Raw genomic sequence first — 21,784 nt, forward strand, 5'->3', positions numbered from 1 at the left:
CACCAGTTTACTAAGTTTTACCGCATTTTACTGCATTTTCCAGCGTTAATTCTGGGGGGGGGGGGGTTTCCAGCCAAAAAACACTGATTAAAGCCTATGTGTGCATGGAAATGTAGGATAACATGCTGGAGGATTTACTGACTGTAGAAAAAAATGGCAGAAGCCAAAAACAGCAGCTGTAACGCTCAGTGTGCATGAGGCCTAAGGCTTTACTATCTACTAATTTTTTACATTTTACCAAAAAAATTGCATTTGTGTGCCCTAAAATTAATTGTAGTGTATTTTTGAGTTTTGACAGAATGTAAATGTGACATAGAAAATTGGAACTACCACCATTTTATTCTTCAGGGTGCCTGCAGGGTAGTTTAAGAAAATATTTTTCGAAAATATATCATGCTTGCGAATTTTAAATTTTCTTCAGGCCTAAAATTATTTTTTTAAACGTGTGTTCAAAAAACACAAAAAATGGCAGTGAAAGGGATGAATGTCATTTTTAGATGACCTGACCCTTCTAAAAGTAGAAAGAACGATTAGTGGTCCTAACCCCCACCCTTTGCCAGCTGACCTATACTGGCCTATTCTTGACTCAGCAAGATATTGCCAATGAGGTTGTCAAATTCCTCCAAGCTGGGCATTCACATGTAGTTTACACTGTCGTTTGTTCATGTAAGAGCGTTCATACTCCATGATCTGGTGATTTCAGATTCTACATAAGATTGAATGGATTCGCTCAGAATCACAATTGCTTAGAAAACTTGGACAAGTGGCTGTGGGGCTGAATCATTAACAATGTCTTGCTGGATCAGAAACAGATCAGTTTAAAGTGGTATTAAACACAAACCAAAAATTTTATATATTGCATCTTACTAATCGTTAGATTGCATTCGCACAGCATTCATTGTCTTTTTTTAGGATTTTTTCCTCTGTTTTTACCTGGAGATCTGGCCAGAGTTCCTCCACTCTGGATGAAATGTGTGCTTGTTTCAGTGTTTAGTGTGCTGTTAACAATTAATGGCACCGAAAGCATAACTAGATAATTGTAGGTGTATAAAAGTGGCCATACACTATACAACCTGATTGTACAATCTCTGTACAATCTCCTTTACATTTACCAAAACTATATCATAGGAGGACACACCATCTATCCAATCACTCTGTATTCAATCAGGCAGGTCCTTGCACTACATAGTTGATGGTAGATCTATAAGAGATTGTACAATCATATTGTATATAGTGTATGGTGAGCTTTACAGAACCCAGGACACATGGCTCCTGTTTTCAATACTACATAAATTAACGGTCTATGTAAGATTAAATTAAGTCACCGATCACACTGCTGCGATTTCAGGTGCGATTTCTGAAGACTTTATTGCTACTTGTGAAGATTTTCAATGGTTTCTTGCAATTTGCAGTGCGATTTCCATTATATTCTATGAATGTGACATCGCAACAAAACTGCAGAAAAAGTAATACAAGAACTACGTTAGAAATCACGCTGCAGCAAATTGCACATGGTAAGACATTGACATTCACATTCATTAGATGCGATTTTAGGTGTGATTGCAATTCACAAATCTCCCCTGAAATCGCACCGGTGTGACCGGGCACTAAGATCCTAAGTGTCCTACGGACACCTGATCACGTGTTGAGGTAAAAGGCCAATCACAGCGTCCTTTTACCACGTGATCAGCTGTGTCCAATGACAGAGCAGATCTCGGAGTAAATACAGTTGCCGTTTATCGGCAGTACTTTCCTCACACTGTCACAACGTGAGGAAAGTACTGCCGAAAACCCGGTTGTCACAGAGCAGATCAGCACTGATCATCAGGGCACTGATGATCAGTGCCCTGATGACCAGTCCCCTGCAGTGCCACCCACCAGTGCCCAGTAGTGCCTTTCACCAGTGCCTCCCAGCAGTGCCACCCATCAGTTCCCAGCAGTGCCACCCATCAGTGCTGCCCAGCAATTGCGCCCATCAGTGTCCATCAGTGTCGCCCATCAATGCCCAGCAGTGCCACAAGTCAGTACTGCCAGTCAGCGCCACCCGTCAGTGTCACCCATCAGTGCCGCCTATCAGTGACTGTCATTGCTACATATCAGTGCAGCATCATCAGTACCTCCTCATCAATGCTCACCAGTGCAGCTTCATCAGTGCCACCTCATCAGTGCAGCCTATCAGTGCCCATCAGTGCTGCCTATCTGTGACATCTCATCAGTGCCCATCAGTGCTGCCTATCAGTGCCCATCAGTGCAGCCTCATCAACGCACATCAATGAAGGAGAAAAATGATCTGTTTGCAAAATTTTATAATAGAAACAAAGAAAAACGTTTTTTTTCAAATTTTTTGCTCTTTTTTTGTTTATAGCGCAAAACTAAAAACCCAGTGATGATTAAATACCACCAAAAGAGAGCTCTATGTGTGTGAAAAAAATTATAAAAATGTCATATGGGTACAGTGTTGCATGACTGCGCAATTGTCATTCAAAGTGCAACAGCACTGAAAGCTGAAAATTGGTCTGGGCAGGAAGGGGGTATAAGTGCCTGGTAGGCAAGTGATTAATGGTATATTGCTACATAGGGGAGCTGGAATTTAGAAGAAAAAAAAGAACTTAGCCTTTAAGTGTTTAAAAACATCAATCAACTTACTGGCTGGAGCACCCGATGAAAATAGAAGAAAGAAAGTCTAAAAAAGAAAATGAATGCAAATATCACATCTAAGAATTGGTAAGCTGCAATATAATAAATGTTTGCTTTTCCATTGAATACCACTTTAACCATTTGACGCCCGGCCAATAGCCGTATGGCGTCCGAAAAAATGCACTAGCTTTCTGGGAGGCCACCATTTGGCGTACTCCCGCACATGCGCAGATCGTGCGCTTGCAGAGCTGCGCTGCAGCGCGATCTGTTACCGGTCGTGTACCTCGGACACGGCCAATGACAGATCTGAGTATCGGCCCTGTTGCCAGTATCATGTGACCTGCTGTGACCAATCACAGCAGGTCACATGACAGTTGTATACAATGGATGGCTTCATTCATGCCATCCATTGTATACTAGTGCCTAGCTGTGAATGGTCAGAGCTAATCACATGCACATGTCATGTGATTAGCTGTGGCCAAATCACAACTAAGCACAAAAAAAAAACAAAAAAAACCCTGAATGAATCGATGTCATTCAGGTAAATGCTTGCTTATAGCAAAGTAATTCTTTGCTATAAGCAAATTGTGTAAAAAAAAAACAAAATACTGATCACTTCCCCAAAGTAGTACAATGTTACTATGGTAACATTGTACTACTTTGGACATAGTGAAATATGAAAAACAAAAACTTAAAAAAAAGAAAAAAAATGTAATAAAAAATTTAAAATAATAAAAAAAATTAAAAAAATATATATTTTTTTTTTTCACACTGTCACCAGTCAGTGTCCCTGATCACCGCCATGCCAGTTATATGATGACGCTGTACTGCACTGGTGACAGTATGTAAAAAAAAAATAGTGAAAATATTTTTTTTTTTAATTTTCCGAAAAATTATGACAAAAAAATACAACTTCAAAAAACTCGCCATGCCTCTTATGAAGTACGTCGGACTGTCTACTCTGCAAAAAGGGGTCATTTGGGGATATCTGTACTATTCTGACATTCTTGGACCTCAAGAAATTAGATTGGTTGTCAGTACTTCAGGATTGATCAATATTCAGATCTATCCCATAGTTTGTGAACTCTATAACTTTCCTACAAACTAAAAAATACATCCTAATTTGGGTTATTTTCACCAAACACATGTAGTAGAATACATCTCGGCCTAAATTTATGAAGAACAATTATTTATTTGCAAACTTTTATAACAGAAACAAAGAAAAACATGTTTTTTTTCAAAATTTTCGGGTTTTTTTTTGTTAATTTAGCAAAAAATAAAAACCCTGGTGATGATTAAATACCACCAAAAGAAAGCTCTAGTTGTGTGAAGAAAATGATAAAATTTTAGTTTGGGTACAATGTTGTATGACCGCGCAATTGTCATTCAAAGTGAGAGAGCGCTGAAACCTGAAAAATGTCCTGGGCAGGAAGGTGTAAAATTGCCCGGTATTGAAATGGTTAAAGAGTTGTGTACGTGTATCTGTCATACACAACTGAATAGCACTTAAAGGGATGTACTAACTTTGAATGATGCTATATTTAGTATTCTATATTTATAATGTGGTTTTAGGGGTCACTGCTAACGGAGCATAGAAATCTGTTTTTGTCCTTCAGTCTACTGAATCTGACAGCACGCGTCTCTTACTATTACCTTCATTTTATTATACTGTATTATCATTTTTGTGCATTCGAAATTCTTATCTTTCTAAAAATAAATGATATTGGCAATAAAATATTACAGTAAAGTGGAACATACTATCAGGCATACTTACAGAAAAACTATAAGGGTACATTCACACGACTGTAAGTATTTTACTGATAAAAAAGTTCCTGTCTAAATGATACTTGCTTTTAAACGCATTTTTACATGCGTATAATTGCCCTGTATTTTTTTTATGCCAGAATGCATACGCATGTCATCAGATGCAGGTTTTTGGATTTTTTGTTAGGGATCTGAATGCAGGTTTTTGGATTTTTTGTTAGGGATCTGAATGCAGGTTTTTGGATTTTTTGTTAGGGATCTGAATGCAGGTTTTTGGATTTTTTGTTAGGGATCTGAATGCAGCACGTTTCACACCTGTGTGAATGACTCTATTGAAAGCAAAGCAGCTGCATTCAGATTCATAAATAAAAACTGCTTTATTTATGCTTTATTTATTTATTTTTTACCATCAAGTGAATGTAGCCTAAGGTCTCTTGCAGACAAATGTAATGATTTACAGAATGTTCTGTAAAGACCTTGTGTAAACATGCATGTGTGTATTTATAAGTAAAATTCTTCTATATCTTCTTCCAGTTGCCATTGTTGCAATATAGTGTACGTGTGTATACATGCGTGTAATTACTGAACACAAACATTCAAATTTCTACTTTTATTTTACGGCTCTGTACTCGCTGTATTTCTGATCTTTACGCAGCTCTGTGCATTGTTCCGTAGAGAGCAATGCACCTGTGTTCAGATCAGTAAAAAAAATGCTGTTTTTTTACTCCCATGTGCAAGAAGCCTTACAAGTTTATAAAAATTGTGTGCCTTTTTTATTATTGTTTTTACAAATAAGCATTTTATACAACATATATAAACATAATAATAAAGCCCAGCTGTGCTGGCTTTGTGAATGCATCTAATGGAAAATCCATTCATTTGTATAAAGCAACAGATGGAGGGGAGGTATCCTCACTATATCATGTCAGCAGGGGCGGACTGACAACTCATGGGGCCCCCGGGCAATAGGGGATCATGTGGCCCCTGTGTCCTTGCCCAAACTCAAAAAAGCCTATGAAAAAGGTATCAGGGGCATCTCATGGGGCCCCCTACTGACCCCGGGCCCACGGGCAGTGCCCGAGTTTCCAAATGGTCAGTCCGCCCCTGCATGTCAGTTGAGTGTGGGCATGTGTGTGTGTTTTAAATAGCAGGAGGCTGAATTAAAGGCTATTCACAGCATAGTAATACATTACACTCCAGATTCGATGGAAAACAGACTAGTGCACTGCCTGCAGGCAGCTTATATAATTATTTACTAAACTGAAATTATTTTACTTAATGTTTGAGTTAAAGGTTTTAACTTTTTTTAGTCCTGAACATAATAATGGAATTAAGTGGTAAATAAACCTCCTAATACAGCATAGATTTTATGCTGTATTTATGAAGACGCCATTTATGACGAAACACATAGGGTGGAGCTAAGTCCTCTGACATCATCACGCCACGTATCGTGGCCATTTTGTCACTTGGAAACAATATCAAACCCATATGCTTTTTCCACTGTTGGTTTGTAAGTGCTTTTCTTTTATTAAATTTAGCTTTTTTTAATACTATGCCATGAGGAGCCTTCATTTCTCTCTTGCATGCATCCCATTGTCCTGAGGTGGTTTAATGGGGTAAATCTTCATGTTACTAACTGAAGAGTTGTCCTTTGGTGGAGAAGCTCTATGGTTCCATTTTACCATGCTGATGCTTTTAAAGCACTAATTTGAGTTACTATCTTTCTGGAGTGAGCCGTGGAGGTGCCTTCAGCTGGAGAAGATACTTGGTCCATTTTACTCATCTGACCATCCATAAATGCTGTATATGACCGCATGACCTGTGGTCTTACCCTCTGGTAAGAGGCTGTGTATAGTGTTGGTGGAGGATTTTTTCTCTCCCCCTTTGGGACAACTCATCACTTTTTTTCCCCATGTGATATATGAAAGATTTCATCACAATTTTAAGGACTGTTTTCCTTTAAGACCTTTCTTTCATTCATAATAGTTTATGTTGTTATGAGACATAAAGTACTACATTGTGTACAGATATTAATTTTATTGTTGCCAGCAATTTCATGTTAGCTGCTCTATCTTCTCTGTGATTCACACATTTAGCGCAGAATTTCTTTTTGTTTTATAGATTTTATGTAATCAACAAATATGATAACATTTATAATAAAATTATGGAAACCAAGACAAAAACTAATTTCTGAGTTTATGCCAGCTGTTTGAATTATCTGCCACTGTATTATGCCAGAGTCTGTATTGCTATAGTTGGTAGAAGAGACTCTGGTATTTTACAGCAGAATGACTATAAGGGGTTTATTTACTAAAGCTGGAGAGTCCAAAATCAGACTCCCTTCTGCATAGAAACCAATCAGCTTCTAACCTCAGCTTGTTCAATGAAGCTTTGGCAATGAAACCTGGAAGCTGATTGGTTTCTATGCAGAAGGGAGTCTGATTTTGGACTCTCCAGCTTTAGTAAATAAACCCCTAAGGGTCCATTCACATCTGAGCGTATAATTTTTGTGAATTGTTTTGTTGTGTTTTTATGCTCATTTGTAATAATGATAGGGTCTTATGCACTGCCACAGATTGAATACTGAACCAATATAGCAGCAAGCACCCAAAACATGTTCCACCCCTGCAACAAAATAAGAAAAAGAAAAAAAGGCTACTAACCCCTACATAAAAAACATTAATGAATAATAATTATATATCCAACTCAAACCGTGAAAGTGGTAACCATATAGAAAGAGCAAAAAGTGTTTTTTAGTGTATTACCACCTGAAATTTGCCATACTTGAACTGACGTCACCACGCTTCCGCCTAGGTGATGTAACACGCAGGACGGAAGTGTGGTGACGTCTGTTCCGGTACAGCAACGATCGCCGCCATCTTTCTTTACAATATTTCCATGCTGTTTGAGGGCAATTCACCCCTTACCTTTATGAGTGCACCCTTGTTTTTTAAGAAGTTTTTTTAAAATAAATTAACCTTATTGCACTATGAGGGACCCTTTTTCTTTTATTTACCCATATATGATGCTTCATTGGGTCCGGTGATGTGGAGCCTTCTGTGACCAGGCTATAAGGAGGAGAGGAGGATTTGGAATATTTCTTAATTTGACCTATGTGATGTGGGTCAAGCATGCACACCTGGCGGTGGTGGATATCACAAGTATATGTTAAAGGAGAAGATTCACTAAATTACACTTTATTATTCACTTTGTTATGGACTATCACTTTATTATCATCATAATAGGATCATACATATAGTGAAAGAAAAATTTGGTTAAAAAAGATTTTTATCAACTTTATTATATACACATTTCCATTGTAATATTAAATACATGATTTCTAAATAGAATATTGCTCTGACAGTATTCTTACAAGAAATCTCTTAATACAAGAATATGAAGCCCACAGAAAGAAAGAAAAAACTCTGACGCTTTTCGATCATTCCACATTCTAGATCTTCCTCAGGGGGCATGACAGACAAAAGACTTTCTAGTAGATATATAAACAACCATAAATGAGTATTCCAAAAAATAAACAGATAATCCAAAAAAAATTTTTCACATAACCAAAGAATTTTTTACTTACAAAAGCATATGTCAGAGCAAAAGAGAGGATGATTTCCAAGATTAGAGGCTGGACACCATGTTCCGGCAGGGTGCATCATCCAAGAGGGCAAGAGTGGTCAGATGTAAGTCACCAGACAACAAGGATTGACAGATGGGCACCAGAACATCCCCCCAATGGGACTAAAAATGGTATGAAAAACAGAATATATTAAATTTCAAATCATCAGACCAAAGGGATATACCTAATAAAAGAATATGTATTCAAGAATAGTCCATAAAGGATATATCAAGATATAAAACTGACAGTATAAATGATGTATTATGTACTTATAATATTTGCCATTACTATTTTATGTATTTAATATTTATCACGTTTTAGTGGTTCATACCCCATGGTAGGGGGCTATTTGGATCCCAATTCACATTAATTGGGTTGTTCTTTGGGTACAATAATTTATACTGTAAAATTAAATGCAAAGTGACAGTTCATAATAAAGTGATAGTCCATAACAAAGTGTAATTTAGTGAATCTTCTACTTTAATATATACTTGTGATATCCACCACCGCCAGGCGTGCATGCTTGACCCACATCACATAGGTCAAATTAAGAAATATTCCAAATCCTCCTCTCCTCCTTATAGCCTGGTCACAGAAGGCTCCACATCACCGGACCCAATGAAGCATCATATATGGGTAAATAAAAGAAAAAGGGTCCCTCATAGTGCAATAAGGTTAATTTATTTTAAAAAACTTCTTAAAAAACAAGGGTGCACCCATAAAGGTAAGGGGTGAATTGCCCTCAAACAGCATGGAAATATTGTAAAGAAAGATGGCGGCGATCGTTGCTGTACCGGAACTGACATCACCACGCTTCCGTCACACGTATTACGTCACCTAGGCTAAAGCGTGGGGACGTCAATTCACAGGTGGTAATACACTAAACAACACTTTTTGTTCTTTCTAACTGGTTGCCACTTTCACGGTTTGAGTTAGATATATATAATTCATGTTTTTTATGTAGGGGTTAGTAGCCATTTTTAGCGCAGCACTATTTTTTTTTTCTTATTATGCTCATTTGTAAACGTTTCTGCTTGATTTCTTCAAGCGTTTTTGGGCTTTTTGAGTTCTGCCGTTTTTTGTATAAGCCAATAGAGAATAATGTAATCTGTGACATCAATTGTTGCCATGTTTTGCCATGCCAAAAAAACACTCTTAGTCACGCAAGAAAATGCACAGAAGCGCATGAAGTCGCACGATTTGTGCATCTTTATGTATTTCTATGGGAATGAAAATGTGCCAAAAACGTATCGATCTGCTTGAATGGAGCTACAGTAGTAGCTCCAAAACCTTTTTGAGCTTGAGGTGTTTTGTTTCAGGCAACTTGGAGTGGACATGTGAACCATCTCCATAGAGTAATATTGATTTTTTTCTCCCTTAGCATTTTAGAGCTTCGAGCTTCATGCTACAAATTCAGGTGTGAATGGGCCTATTATCACATTATGTGAAACTTACCTTAAAACGAAGCCTTCCAGCAGTGCACTGTCACTGCTGGCAGGGCTTCCATCTTGACCAGGTCTTCCTTCCCGGTTTGCAGGTTCTGGTGGTTTGAATGGCCAGGCTGCGATGATATCACTCCCGTGCATGCGTGCAGGAGTCACAGCCATGGAACAGAGTGCCTGCGCCGGGGAAGTCACCGGCTGCTACACAAGTAAATATTACCTAAACTGTGCATGTTTAGGAGATATTTACAGTACCTACAAGAAAGCTTTATTACAGATCTACCTGTAGATACAAGATAAAAAAAGAACTTTATCTCCACTTTAAGAGCTTTGGACCTTTGAAATCCTTGTAACAGTAAAATGTACCCCTAATATGTTTGCAATCTTTTTCAATACCTCCCTATGACCTCAGGAATGGCACAAGAATGTCCTTTTTCATTTTCTGGAATTAAACTTATTTTAATAATTAATCCCAAGATGGTGACTAAAGGATCAGTTACTCTGCTTATTCTTAGGCCATTAGAAGAGTATTGCTGATCCTTCACCATGTTAATGGCTTTGTTTTGGGTGTTTTGGCCACCGTACGGCAACACAGGCTATCTGTCCACCCAGGTGCACTGATGGATGTTCTTTTGGTTCCATGGTGACAGTCATTGACTGCTCCTTAACCCAAACATGGGACAAATACATCCCTTGGTCCTCAAAGGGTTAACCCAAACCCACACCTATACCACCAAATCTGGATTAGTGGGAAGATGGCAGTATACTATGTGCTGTTGTAAATATAGAGGTAGATGACTAATAATTATTATTGTGTTATCAATCCAACTGAACCTTCCCACAGCAACTTGGTTTTCCAGAGAGATTAGCATTTATTGGATTCCAGAACAGATGACAAAGTTAACAGAATAATGGCAAATAATACAATGAACAGAAGCCTTCAGAGTCCCACTCAAAATGCTTTTCTGTCTCAGCAAGCATAGACACATTACACCATCGAGCATATACACTTTATTAAGTACACTTTGCTAGTACCGGGTTGGACCCCCTTTTGCCTTCAGAACTGCCTTAATTCCTCATAGCACAGATTCAACAAGGTGTTGGAAACATTCCTGAGAGATTTTGGTTCATATTGACATGAGTTACTGTTGCCTTTCATCACATATATCACACATCGTTGTGTTGATGCGGGGGATCTGTCTGTACTATCCATACACATGAAACTATGTTCACCAATTCTATGGTCACAACAATTGCTGCATCAACATATTGGCCACTTTATTAGGTACACCTTGCTAGTGCCAAGAAAATATCACCCACACCATTACACCACCACCACCAGCCTGAACTGCTGATACAAGGCAGGATGGGTCCATGCTTTCATGTTGTTTATGCCAAATTCTGACCCTACCATCTGAATGTCGCAGCAACCAGTCTGCCCATTCTCCTCAGACATCAACAAGGCATTTTTGTCCACATGACTGCCGCTCACTGGATATTTTCTCTTTTTTGGATCATTGTCTGTAAACCCTAGAGATGGTTGTGCGTGAAAATTCTAGTAGATCAGCAGTATTTGAAATACTCAACCAGCCCATCTGGCACCAAAACAACATGGCACATTCAAAGTCACTTAAATCCCCTTTCTTCCCCATTCTGATGCTCGGTTTGAACTTCAGCAAGTCGTCTTCACCACATTTAGATGCCTAAATGCACTGAGTTGCTGCTATGTGATTGACTGAATAACAATTTGTGTCACCAAGCAATTGAACAGGTGTACCTAATAAAGTGGCCGGTGAGTGTATATCCAGTGTGTAATATGCACCTAGGTAGCTTCCATGCAATAATGTGTACTACATTCTAGACCTCAAATTGGCTGACCAAACCCTTTTGATCATGTTAATCAAGATGATAAGACCATTTAGGGCCAGCGGTACTGTTTACTGCCCTCAGTAACCACGACAGTAAACAATTGCCCATTTAGCCAGTTAACATTTTTCTCATTGCAGTTACACTGGTAATGTTTGCCTTTTAAGTAGAATTAGCATAGGAATAGTCCACCAACTCTATCAATCTTGATGAATATATCTACTGTGTCTATCTATCTATCTATCTATCTATCTATCTATCTATCTATCTATCTATCTATTTATTTATCTTCCACATACAGTATGCTATGTGTATTATGTAGGTTTTTAACATTCACAGACAGAGGCGTAGCTTAAAGCCTGTGAACCCCGATGCAAAAGTTGACCTCGGCCCCCCTACCACCTTCCACTGTGAGCTCAAGATGCTCCCACCGTGCGCCAAGATATTATAGCTATATGGTGGCCTTCTCTCTCTTCTCTCTCTCCTGCTGCCATCTGCACGTGCACACAAGATGGGGGCAGACAGGCCACGCTCTGAGCTGTCGGGTGAAAGCGTTAGGTTTGTATGTAAAAGAGGAAACTCAGCAGGCCCTCTGACTTCCAGATCCACATACAAGCCCACCGTGTTCAGTCAGCAGCTCACAGTGTGGCCAGCCTGCCCCCACCTTGTGTGCACGTGCAGGGGTGGGAGGGGGGTACTGTACTGGGCTGGGTGGGGGACTGATCAGAGAGTGTGCCACTGCAGATATCACACCATTTGTTTTGTTTTGTAAACACCTTTCTTTTATAGGTCATTAAACAGCACCCAGTTAACTCTCTCATGGCCAGGCTGCAGTGATATGGAGGTTACGGAAAAGTAACACCCCCGCCGCCTTTCTGGTAATGCCCTCCTGCCTCCTTTTGGTATTGAAGGATAACCCCTCCTTCAAGATTCCCTCCTTCAGCTAATCATAGATGACCCTCTCCTCCTGTAAAGGCAGATGACTTCCCCTCCTCCTGGTAATGACACATCTCCCCCCCCTACCAGGAAATGACAGATGACCCCCTAGCAGGTGATTACTGATGACCCTCCCCCCTACCATCAGGTAATGACAGATGACCACCCCTCTCACCAGGTAATGACAGATACCCCCCCCCCCCATGCTGACAATGACAGATTCCCCATCCAGCTCCCCCTCTGCTTATTCTGCTCAAACTGTCACAGTAAAATCTGGAGCCCACAGTCCCTTGGGGGTCCCTCAGGAGGTGTTATGGGATTTTGTGAGAATTATTGTGTGAGTGTCAGCAGGAGTTGTGGGGAGGGGTGGGGCGTTTTGTGTCCGTTCTCTGCATGGATCTGACCGATATCTTTTTACCTCCTCAAAGACAGCAGTACCATCCCAGTGCTCTCTTCCTCCTCCCTCACTCAGTCTGGTGACAGCTCAGTGTACATCCTCGCCTGGTTGTCAGCACTGACACTTTCCCGTCCAGCAGGGCTGGCCTCACCCTGTCCTTCCTCCGCTACTCTCCAGCTCAGGACTTGAAATCAAAGCCAAAAGCTCAGAGCTTCCACTTTGCTCTGGATTCTGCTTTGCCCGTCATAGTGACAAGGAGACAGCACGGGCCCCCCTGGAGCATGAGCAGGGTCACAATTATGACCCCTGAGACCCCTGATGCTACACGCATATGCAAAGAGACATTCAGGTGACTGGTATAAATATTATTTTAGGCTTTACAAATAAACAAACCACTGAAAACGAATAATTTACAATGATATTCCTAATCTAATATTTAGTGTGAGTTTAGTTCCAGTCTGAACTTCAAACCAGAATCCCCAAGCCCATCTTTGTAAATATATCCTGAGAGCCTCTGGAGGGGGTCTCAGATGTGAGTCATGTTAAGGTCCTTTAATTCTTCAGGCAGATATCCCATGGTGACTGCTGTGTGAAGCTCACCTGCTCATTGATTGATTTGCGTTTTTAAAAAGAGAAAAAACGTGCCTGAAAGGAAGTTCAAGCTCTAGGTGTTCAATGTGTGGCATATGGCATCAAGGGAGTGCAAATGGTCAAATATTTTAAAGTATTTCCGTTGACTCTGTGATTGTCAGGGCTTTAGGAAAAAAAAACAGGAAGAGAGTGGGTTAATTCTTATACTAAACTGATAATTTCATCACAACCAACCAAATATAAGTCTGGATCTATTTGGAGTGAAATGTAGATCATTAAAAAAATGCCTCGTATGATTACAGCACACTTATTCAGTTTGGTTCTGTATTATCAAAGGGCTTATCTCCTTAAAGAGGAATTTCACCCTCCCCCCCATTATTTTTTTTCTCCCCAGCTTACTTGATGCTTGGCTGTGAACATTTCAGTTACCCACCCACACAGCAGATCCAGCATCGTCCTGCTGAAGTCCTCCTCTAAGCAGCAGCCGGCGCCAGGTCCCGTGCCACCCTGTTTCTCTGTGATGTCATTTGAAGGCTTCCCCAGCTCTTCTGGGTTCTTCCGATGAACCATCCAATGACGTGCCACTTGGCCTGCCTCCCTCTTCTGTTAGTGAGTGGGGTGATGTGCATGGCTCCTGGTGCCTCCAGGCACTGGGTGCACTGACGTCATTTGCCTTGGCCAATGGTCGGTGATGGTGGGGGCAGGTCAAAACAAATTCTTAAAAAAACAAAACAAAATAAAACCATGACATATGTACAGCAGGGGGATGGAGGGGAGTCAAGTCAATTTAAGGGGTGAAGGTCCGCTTTAAAGCTCTTTAGGGTGGATACATGGAAGCTGACATTGCTGCATCATTTTAAAAATTGTAAGCTCTGAGGCTGACATTCTTATCTATCCTTCACTAACTGGTGAGTTAATCTTGGTATACATTAATAACATTTGTATGAAAATTCTTAGAAGAATTCTCAGGACATTCCAATGTCATTTTAAAGATTTTGTTTGCTTTTAACATTCATTTTTGGAATGAATGGACTTTACCAATTGAAAACCACATACACTGTTAGAAATTTGTGTTCTTATTTTCCATCCTGCTTCTTCAAATTTTCTTGTCACTGCGGTCGAAAACTAAAACTAATTTGACCCCACTAATGATTAGGAAAACAAACAAATGTTCTTACAATAAAAAATGTTGGTATAATAGTGCATGCCAAGCTTTGATGACCTGAAACAAGAGTGTTCCTATCAGGCGTCAGGACATTTAATATGTTTGTTTTGGGGCAGTAAGTAAAGGATAAAAATGTAATTCTTGCATCCTTCCTTTTCGAATATTGAACCTACTTCAAATGCCAGAATAAAAGTTCAACAAAAAGTATTCCTCTGCAAAGAATAGGTAATACTTACCTTTCCCATTGCCCTTACCATCAGTCTGTAGTGTTATGGGAAACTTCCACTGTAATGAAAAACTATTCAGAGTCTGACACTTTGGGCAGTGATGATTTCCTGGTCCCACATTGCGCTCAGTGGTTCAAAAACATTCAAGGGACCCCATATCACATTTATTTATTGGGTAAAATACATTTCACAGCTGTAGACCTCTGCCCGAGGGCAGATGTACCCCTTATACCCTATAGAGCTAACTTTGAGAATTTGTTCTGTAGCCTGTTTTATAGCTAAGATTTTAGTCGGCTTTACTAGACTGAAGAAATCTAGTTTGTACTTGGTTGCTACAATATAGTATATGTTTTTTTTCAGTGCAGCATATTATTAAAGACTATCTTCCCTAAAACTTGTTATAGCCTTGGGTGGGGTGATTTGACTGACCCTCTAGCCCTGGGTTTCTCAATCAGGGTTCCATGAAACCCTAGGGTTCCTCCAGAGGTTGCTAGGGGTTCCTTGAGCAATGACTGATTTCTGCCTCTCAGATAAGTTCCCGCTGACACCATTGATTATTGTAGCTATCTGCAAGGGGGTATTTCTTTCCAACGACCACAATGGTAAGGAGCATTTTTCCTAGTGACCAGCACACAAATTTATCATCAGGTGTAGATATAATATTTTTCAGCAGGGGGTCCCTGACTCCAGAAAGTTATTTCAAGGGATCCTCTGTGTCGAAAAGGTTGAGAAAGGATGCACTAGCCTCTTATATCTCTTCGGGACTCTGACTTCAAGAGTTCTTTGCATCTTTAAATCCTTACAAAAATGTGTTTTCCTGTATTAATTTATTGTACACTGTTGAGTATTCTGTACATTTTTGATTGGAGATTTCTGCAACAAATTTTCTGCAAGAAATACTGCAATAGGCCAAGAAGGGATGTGATTTGTTAGTGACCACTAATAAACTAATAAAATCAGTTTTCAGTGGACTTGGTTTAAATTCATGTATTCTTTAGACACGTATGAGCACTAAGAGTCTAGACAGAACAGAACAATATTTAATCAATGTCTTTGTTCATAACTCAGTCCCTGCAGAGGGCCATCATAATTTATTGCCTTGTGATATTGTCATAAACAGCAGGATGACCTGCACTGCCAGACTGATGATATTTTGCATCTTACAATGATTCCAATAACAGTACCCTGCCTCTCGGGTTTAATAGTGTATTTGTTAAACTTTACATCATTTTAAGAGGTGCATTAATGACAGATATTAGTATTTAAAATAGAATGCATACCTCCCAACACAGCTGAGATGAAAAATAGGGACACCTTTTAGAACAAAGACACATCCCTGCCACTCCTCAAGTTACCTGTAGATCATTGGTCAACTCCACAGGGGTTTTTTGCCTACACTTTTCCTTTATACTGGTAGCAAATGCAATAATTTATACATTTGATGTAGTATAATATTTTTTGTAGTTAAATTCCAGGTATGAATATTTTTACATAGTTACTTTGGTCCAAGCTGGCCCTTCTTTAAATAATTGATAGAAGTCTATACATCAGACCAAAATGGGGGACAACTGAGGAGAAAGGAGCAGTAGAGGGTTACACACTTATATACAGTATCTCCCAGAAGATTCTATCTTTTCATGTGACAACACTGAAGAAATGACACTTTGCTACAATGTAAAGTAGTGAGTGTACAGCTTGTATAACAGTGTAAATTTGCTGTCCCCTCAAAATAACTCAACACACAGCCATTAATGTCTAAACTGCTGGCAACAAAAGTGAGTACACCCCTACGTGAAAATGTCCAAATTGGGCCCAATTAGCCATTTTCCCTCCCTGGTGTCATATGACTCATTAGTTTTACAAGGTCTCAGGTGTGAATGGGGAGCAGGTGTGTTAAAGTTAGTGTTATTGCTCTCACTCTCTCATACTGATCACTGGAAGTTTAACATGGCACCTCATGGCAAAGAACTCTCTGAGGATCTGAAAAACAGAATTTTTGCTTCACATAAAGATGGCCTAGGCAATGAGAAGATTGCCAAGACCCTGAAACTGAGCTGCAGCACGGTGGCCAAGACCATACAGTGGTTTAACAGGACAGGTTCCACTCAGAACAGGCCTTCTCCGTGGTCGACCAAAGAAGTTGAGTGCACATGCTCAGCGTCATATCCAGAGGTTGTCTTTGGGAAATAGACATATGAGTGCTGCCAGGATTGCTGCAGATTTTGAAGGGGTGGGGGTCAGCCTGTCAGTGCTCAGACCATACGCCGCACACTGCATCAAATTGGTCTGCATGGCTGTCGTCCCAGAAGGAAGCCTTTTCTAAAGATGATGCACAAGGAAGCCCGTAAACAGTTTGCTGAAGACAAGCAGACTAAGGACATGGATTACTGGAACCATCCTGTGGTCTGATGAGACCAAGATAAACTGATTTGGTTCAGATGGTGTCAAGCATGTGTGGTGGCAACCAGGTGAGGAGTACAAAGACAAGTATGTCTTGCCTACAGTCAAGCATGGTAGTGGGAGTGTCATGATCTGGGGCTGCATGAGTGCTGCCGGCACTGGGGAGCTACGGTTCATTGAGTGAACCATGAAAACCAACACGTACTGTGACATACTGAAGCAGAGCATGATCCCCTCCCTTCGGAGACTGGGCCATAGGGAAGTATTCCAACATGATAACGACCCCAAACACACCTCTAAGAAGACCACTGCCTTGCTAAAGAAGCTGAGGGGAAAGGTGATGACTGGCCAAGCATGTCTCCAGACCTAAACCCTATTGAGCATCTGTGGGGCATCCTCAAATGGAAGGTGGAGGAGCGCAAGGTCTCTAACATTCACCAGCTCCGTGATGTCGTCATGGAGGAGTGGAAGAGGACTCCAGTGGCAACCTGTGAAGCTCTGGTGAACGCCATGCCCAAGAGGGTTAAGGCAGTGCTGGAAAATAATGGTGGCCACACAAAATATTGACACTTTGGGCCCAATTTGGAAATTTTTCACATAGGGGTGTACTCACTTTTGTTGCCAGCAGTTTAGACATTAATGGCTGTGTGTTGAGTTATTTTGAGGGGACAGCAAATTTACATGTTATACAAGCTGTACACTCACTACGTCACACTGTAGCAAAGTGTCATTTATGCAGTGTTGTCACATGAATAGATACTGTATATTTAGAAATATATATATATACATACAGTATCTCACAGAAGTGAGTACACCCCTCACATTTTTGTAAATAATTTATTATATCTTTTCATGTGACAACACTGCAGAAATAACACTTTGCTTTCTTGCACTGTGTATATATATATATATATATGTATGTATATATATATATATATATATATATATATATATATATATATATACACACACACACAAGGTCCGTCCAGCCATTGTTAATATAATGAGAACAGTTTGCACAGCATTGATGTAACCTGGGAGCGATGGAGAGTGGACTGGAATGCTCATGCGTGAACAATGATGACTTCACTGTACTAGTCGGTGGGGGCGCTTGACGCTATTGAGTGAGCATATGTACATTGTGGCAGTCACATTCAAAATGACTGAGTGAGTAGAGCAATGAATCTGCATCAAATTTTGTGTTAAGCTTGAACATTTGGATTATTCAGAAGGCTTTTGGGGATGCAATGAGTGCAGTTCAAAGATGGTCAAGAATCTATGGAAAGTGATATATGTTCTGGAGGGCCTGAAATAAGCAGAACACTAGAGAATGTTGAACATGTACGGGCTGCAATCAACAAAGATCACCGACTGAGTGCGAGATGATACTGATCTCAATTCCAACAAAAGACTGTTTTGAACAATGGAAGAGATGCTGGGAGAACTGTGTGAGGTCCCTAGGTGCCTACCTTGAAGGGGACTGAGGTGTCGTTGTCCTATGTACAGTGTTTCTTGTATCTTATTTAATACATTTCTCAATATATTATATTACAATGCTGGATACTTTCTGGACAGACCTTATATATGCATAGCCCAAAAGATACATTTGTTAGTTCTGTTTTTTTAGTTGTTTTGCAGGATAACCACCCTCCAGTAGGGGGGGCCCCCATTGGACCATACAATATCTCTAATGTTCTCCCTCTAGTAGGAGCTGCTATTTAAAATGTTTTCTGCAATGCCACCTACTATTGTCTCATTGGACCTGGTCTGTGCCTACGTTTGGAGCTTTCTAAACACCAATTGCAAATGCGTATAATACACAATGTTTCAAATGTTTATGATGCATATTTCTTTACCAAACTAAGGCCTCGTGTACACTGCTGCTCCTAAATGTGAGTTTAAGAGGGTTTGGCATTTTTTTGCCAAAGCCCCTGAACTCAACTCAATAAAAGCCTATGTGTCCATGTACACATAGGCTTTTACCAGAGTTTAGGAGCAGCAGAGTTTAGGGGAAGTTAAACGTTTCTCTTCTGAATGCAGAATATTCGTGTTCAGGAGGGGAACATTTTGGCCAAAAACACTAAATGTGGCAAAAACACATGTAAACGTGGCTAAACGCATTTAGCACTTGGGCATTTATCCATGTCAATGGAAAATACTCTGGCCAATCAAATGAAACGTCCAAGTGCCAAACGTAGCTAAACATGGTACCACGTTTACATGTGTTTTTGCCGTGTTTAGCATTTTTCTGCTGCCAGGAGACCTAAACGTCTAGGGGAGTTTATGTGTACATGAGGCCTAATTGTCATCAGAGTTTAGTTAAGCCTTATGTACACTGCTGGCTTTTTTTTTTACCAAAGCCCCTGAACTCAACTCAATAAAAGCCTATGGGGGAGATTTACTAAAACTGGAGCACTCAGAATTTGATGCAGCTGTGCATGGTAGCCAATCAGCTTCTAACTTCAGCTTGTTCAGTTAAGCTTTGGCAATAAAACCTAGAAGCTGATTGGATCCTAGGCAAAGCTGCATCAGATTTTGAACTTTCCAGTTTTAGTAAATAACCCCCTATGTGTCCATGTACACATAGGCTTTTACCAGAGTTTAGGAGCAGTTAAACGTTCCTTTCCTGAACGCAATTCTTCTGCAGGAACATTTTGGGCAAAAAATGCTAAAAGTGGCAAAAACGCATGTAAATGTGTCTAAAGGCTAGCTGCATTTAGCACTTAGATGTTTATTCATGTCAGTGAAAAATACTTTAGCCAATCGAATGAATAAATGTCCAAGCACTAAACGTGGTGAAACGCAGTACCGCATTTACACGCGTTTTTGCCTTATTTAGCGTTTTTCTGCTGCCAGGAGAGCTTAAACGACTAAGGGAGTTCATCTATACAAATGAAATGAAAGCTGATTTATCTGCAATATAAAATGAGTAAATTGTTGTGTGTCTAATTTTGTAGGTGCAGGTGGGGACCACTCCTCAGGACCAAAGAATTGTGGGATATGTCTCCTGCACTCACCTGCATGCTTTGTCAGGTAAGCCTTCAGACTTGATACTGTAAATGAATTCTCTATTCATTCCTACAGCCATTTCTGGTCAAATCTTAGATTTTAATACTTGGCAGGCTTTGCTTCCTTTAAGCATCGTATATCTCTTGGAGACTCCAGAGATGAGATGTTCCTATACTTTGTTTCCCACCCTTACTCACAAGGACATACCACAGGTACACACAAGGACATACCACAGGTATTGCTCTCTCACAAGTGGATTCCCCCCTTTAGTTCTCCTGTATAGACTCAGTTAGTGGCTACTGCTGTCAGTTATTTTAGATGAAGACTTTGCACTGTCCTTGGTCTTCCTCCTCACTCACCATGTCTTCATTGGTCCATGCGCTCCAGATAGTTATGTGCAGAACAGAAAAATTTGTTTAGTTTTGGATAAATTCATCATGTTACTACTTTCATTTTGTGGAGTTGTTTCGGAATTTGTTTAGTTTTGTTTATTAATTTTCTAGCGAATTCCACATTTTCAGACCGATTTGAATTAGTCGAAAATTTATTGACCGATCCGAATTCTGTGTCAAGAATAGCTGGTTGTTAAGGAGAGGGCCGGGATGCTGGCCGACGCATCCTTAATAACGGATGACTCATCAGCTCTCAATGATTTCCCCACTGACAGCTAAATGTGAAAGAAAGGAGTTGCTGGCAATAAAAAAATCAGAAAAAAAAACTTTGTTGGGTCCCCCAAAATCCATTCCAGGCCCTTTGGGTCTGCTATGAACTTTTAGGGGTACATAGGAGTACCCCTACTCATTCAAAAAAATTTAAAAAGTGAAAAAAAACACAACACCAGTTTTTGACTATGTAGCCTCATTCACATGAGGGAGGGCAGAATCTGGGGGGTCCCTTCGTTAAAGGGGTTCTAGAGTCCGATAAGCCCCCCACCTGCAGACCCCCACAACCACAGCCCAGTGTTGTGGGAAAGAAGCCCTTGTTCCCATCAACATGGGGACAAGATGCTTTGGGGTAGGAGGCCCCCCCCCCCAATGTTGAGGGCATGTGGTCTGGTATGGTTCAGAAGGTGGCTCGTCCCTTCCCCCTTTCCTGACAGCTGCATGCTTGGATAAGGGTCCGGTATGGATTTGGGGGGGGGGGACCCCACGCCATAAAATAAAAGTAGAGACGTAAAATAAAAGTAGAAATTTGTATGTTTGAGTTCAGTAATTATACACATGTATACACACGTACAGTATATTGTCAAAAGTATTGGGATGCCTGTCTTTAAACACACATGAACCTTGATGGCATCCCAGTTTTAGTCCGTAGGGTTCAATATTGAGTTGGCCCACCCTTTGCAGCTATAACAGCTTCAACTCTTCTGGGAAGGCTGTCCACAAGGTTTAGGAGGGTGTCTATGGGAATGTTTGACCATCCTTCCAGAAGCGCATTTGTGAGGTCAGGCACTGATGTCGGCCGAAAATGCCTGGCTTGCACTGTCCGCTCTAATTCATCCCAAAGGTGTTCTATTGGGTTGAGGTCAGTCAAGTTCCTCCACCCCAAACTCACTCATCCATGTCTTTATGGACCTTGCTTTGTGCACTGGTGAGCAGTCATGTTGGACCAGGAAGGGGCCATTCCCAAACTGTTCCCACAAAGTTGGGAGCATGAAATTGTCCAAAATGTCTTGGTATGGTGAGGCCTTAAGAGTTCCCTTCACTGGAACTAAGGGGCCAAGTC

General features: G+C 40.4%; 1 protein-coding gene across 1 annotated transcript in view; it reads left to right on the forward strand.

Moving 5' to 3' along the window:
- SMPD3 (sphingomyelin phosphodiesterase 3) overlaps positions 1 to 21,784 on the forward strand; it is a 301,127-nt gene that overhangs the window by 251,956 nt on the left and 27,387 nt on the right. Inside the window, exon 4 of the mRNA XM_089692870.1 lies at positions 20,008 to 20,083. Coding sequence (XP_089548996.1) covers positions 20,008 to 20,083 — 76 coding nt within the window. The remainder of the gene's footprint in view (positions 1 to 20,007; positions 20,084 to 21,784) is intronic.

The sequence above is a fragment of the Staurois parvus genome, unplaced genomic scaffold, assembly GCF_062004578.1.
Source record: "Staurois parvus isolate SC_StPar_1 unplaced genomic scaffold, SC_StPar_1.0 ptg000607l, whole genome shotgun sequence".
Classification (NCBI taxonomy): Eukaryota; Metazoa; Chordata; class Amphibia; order Anura; family Ranidae; genus Staurois; species Staurois parvus.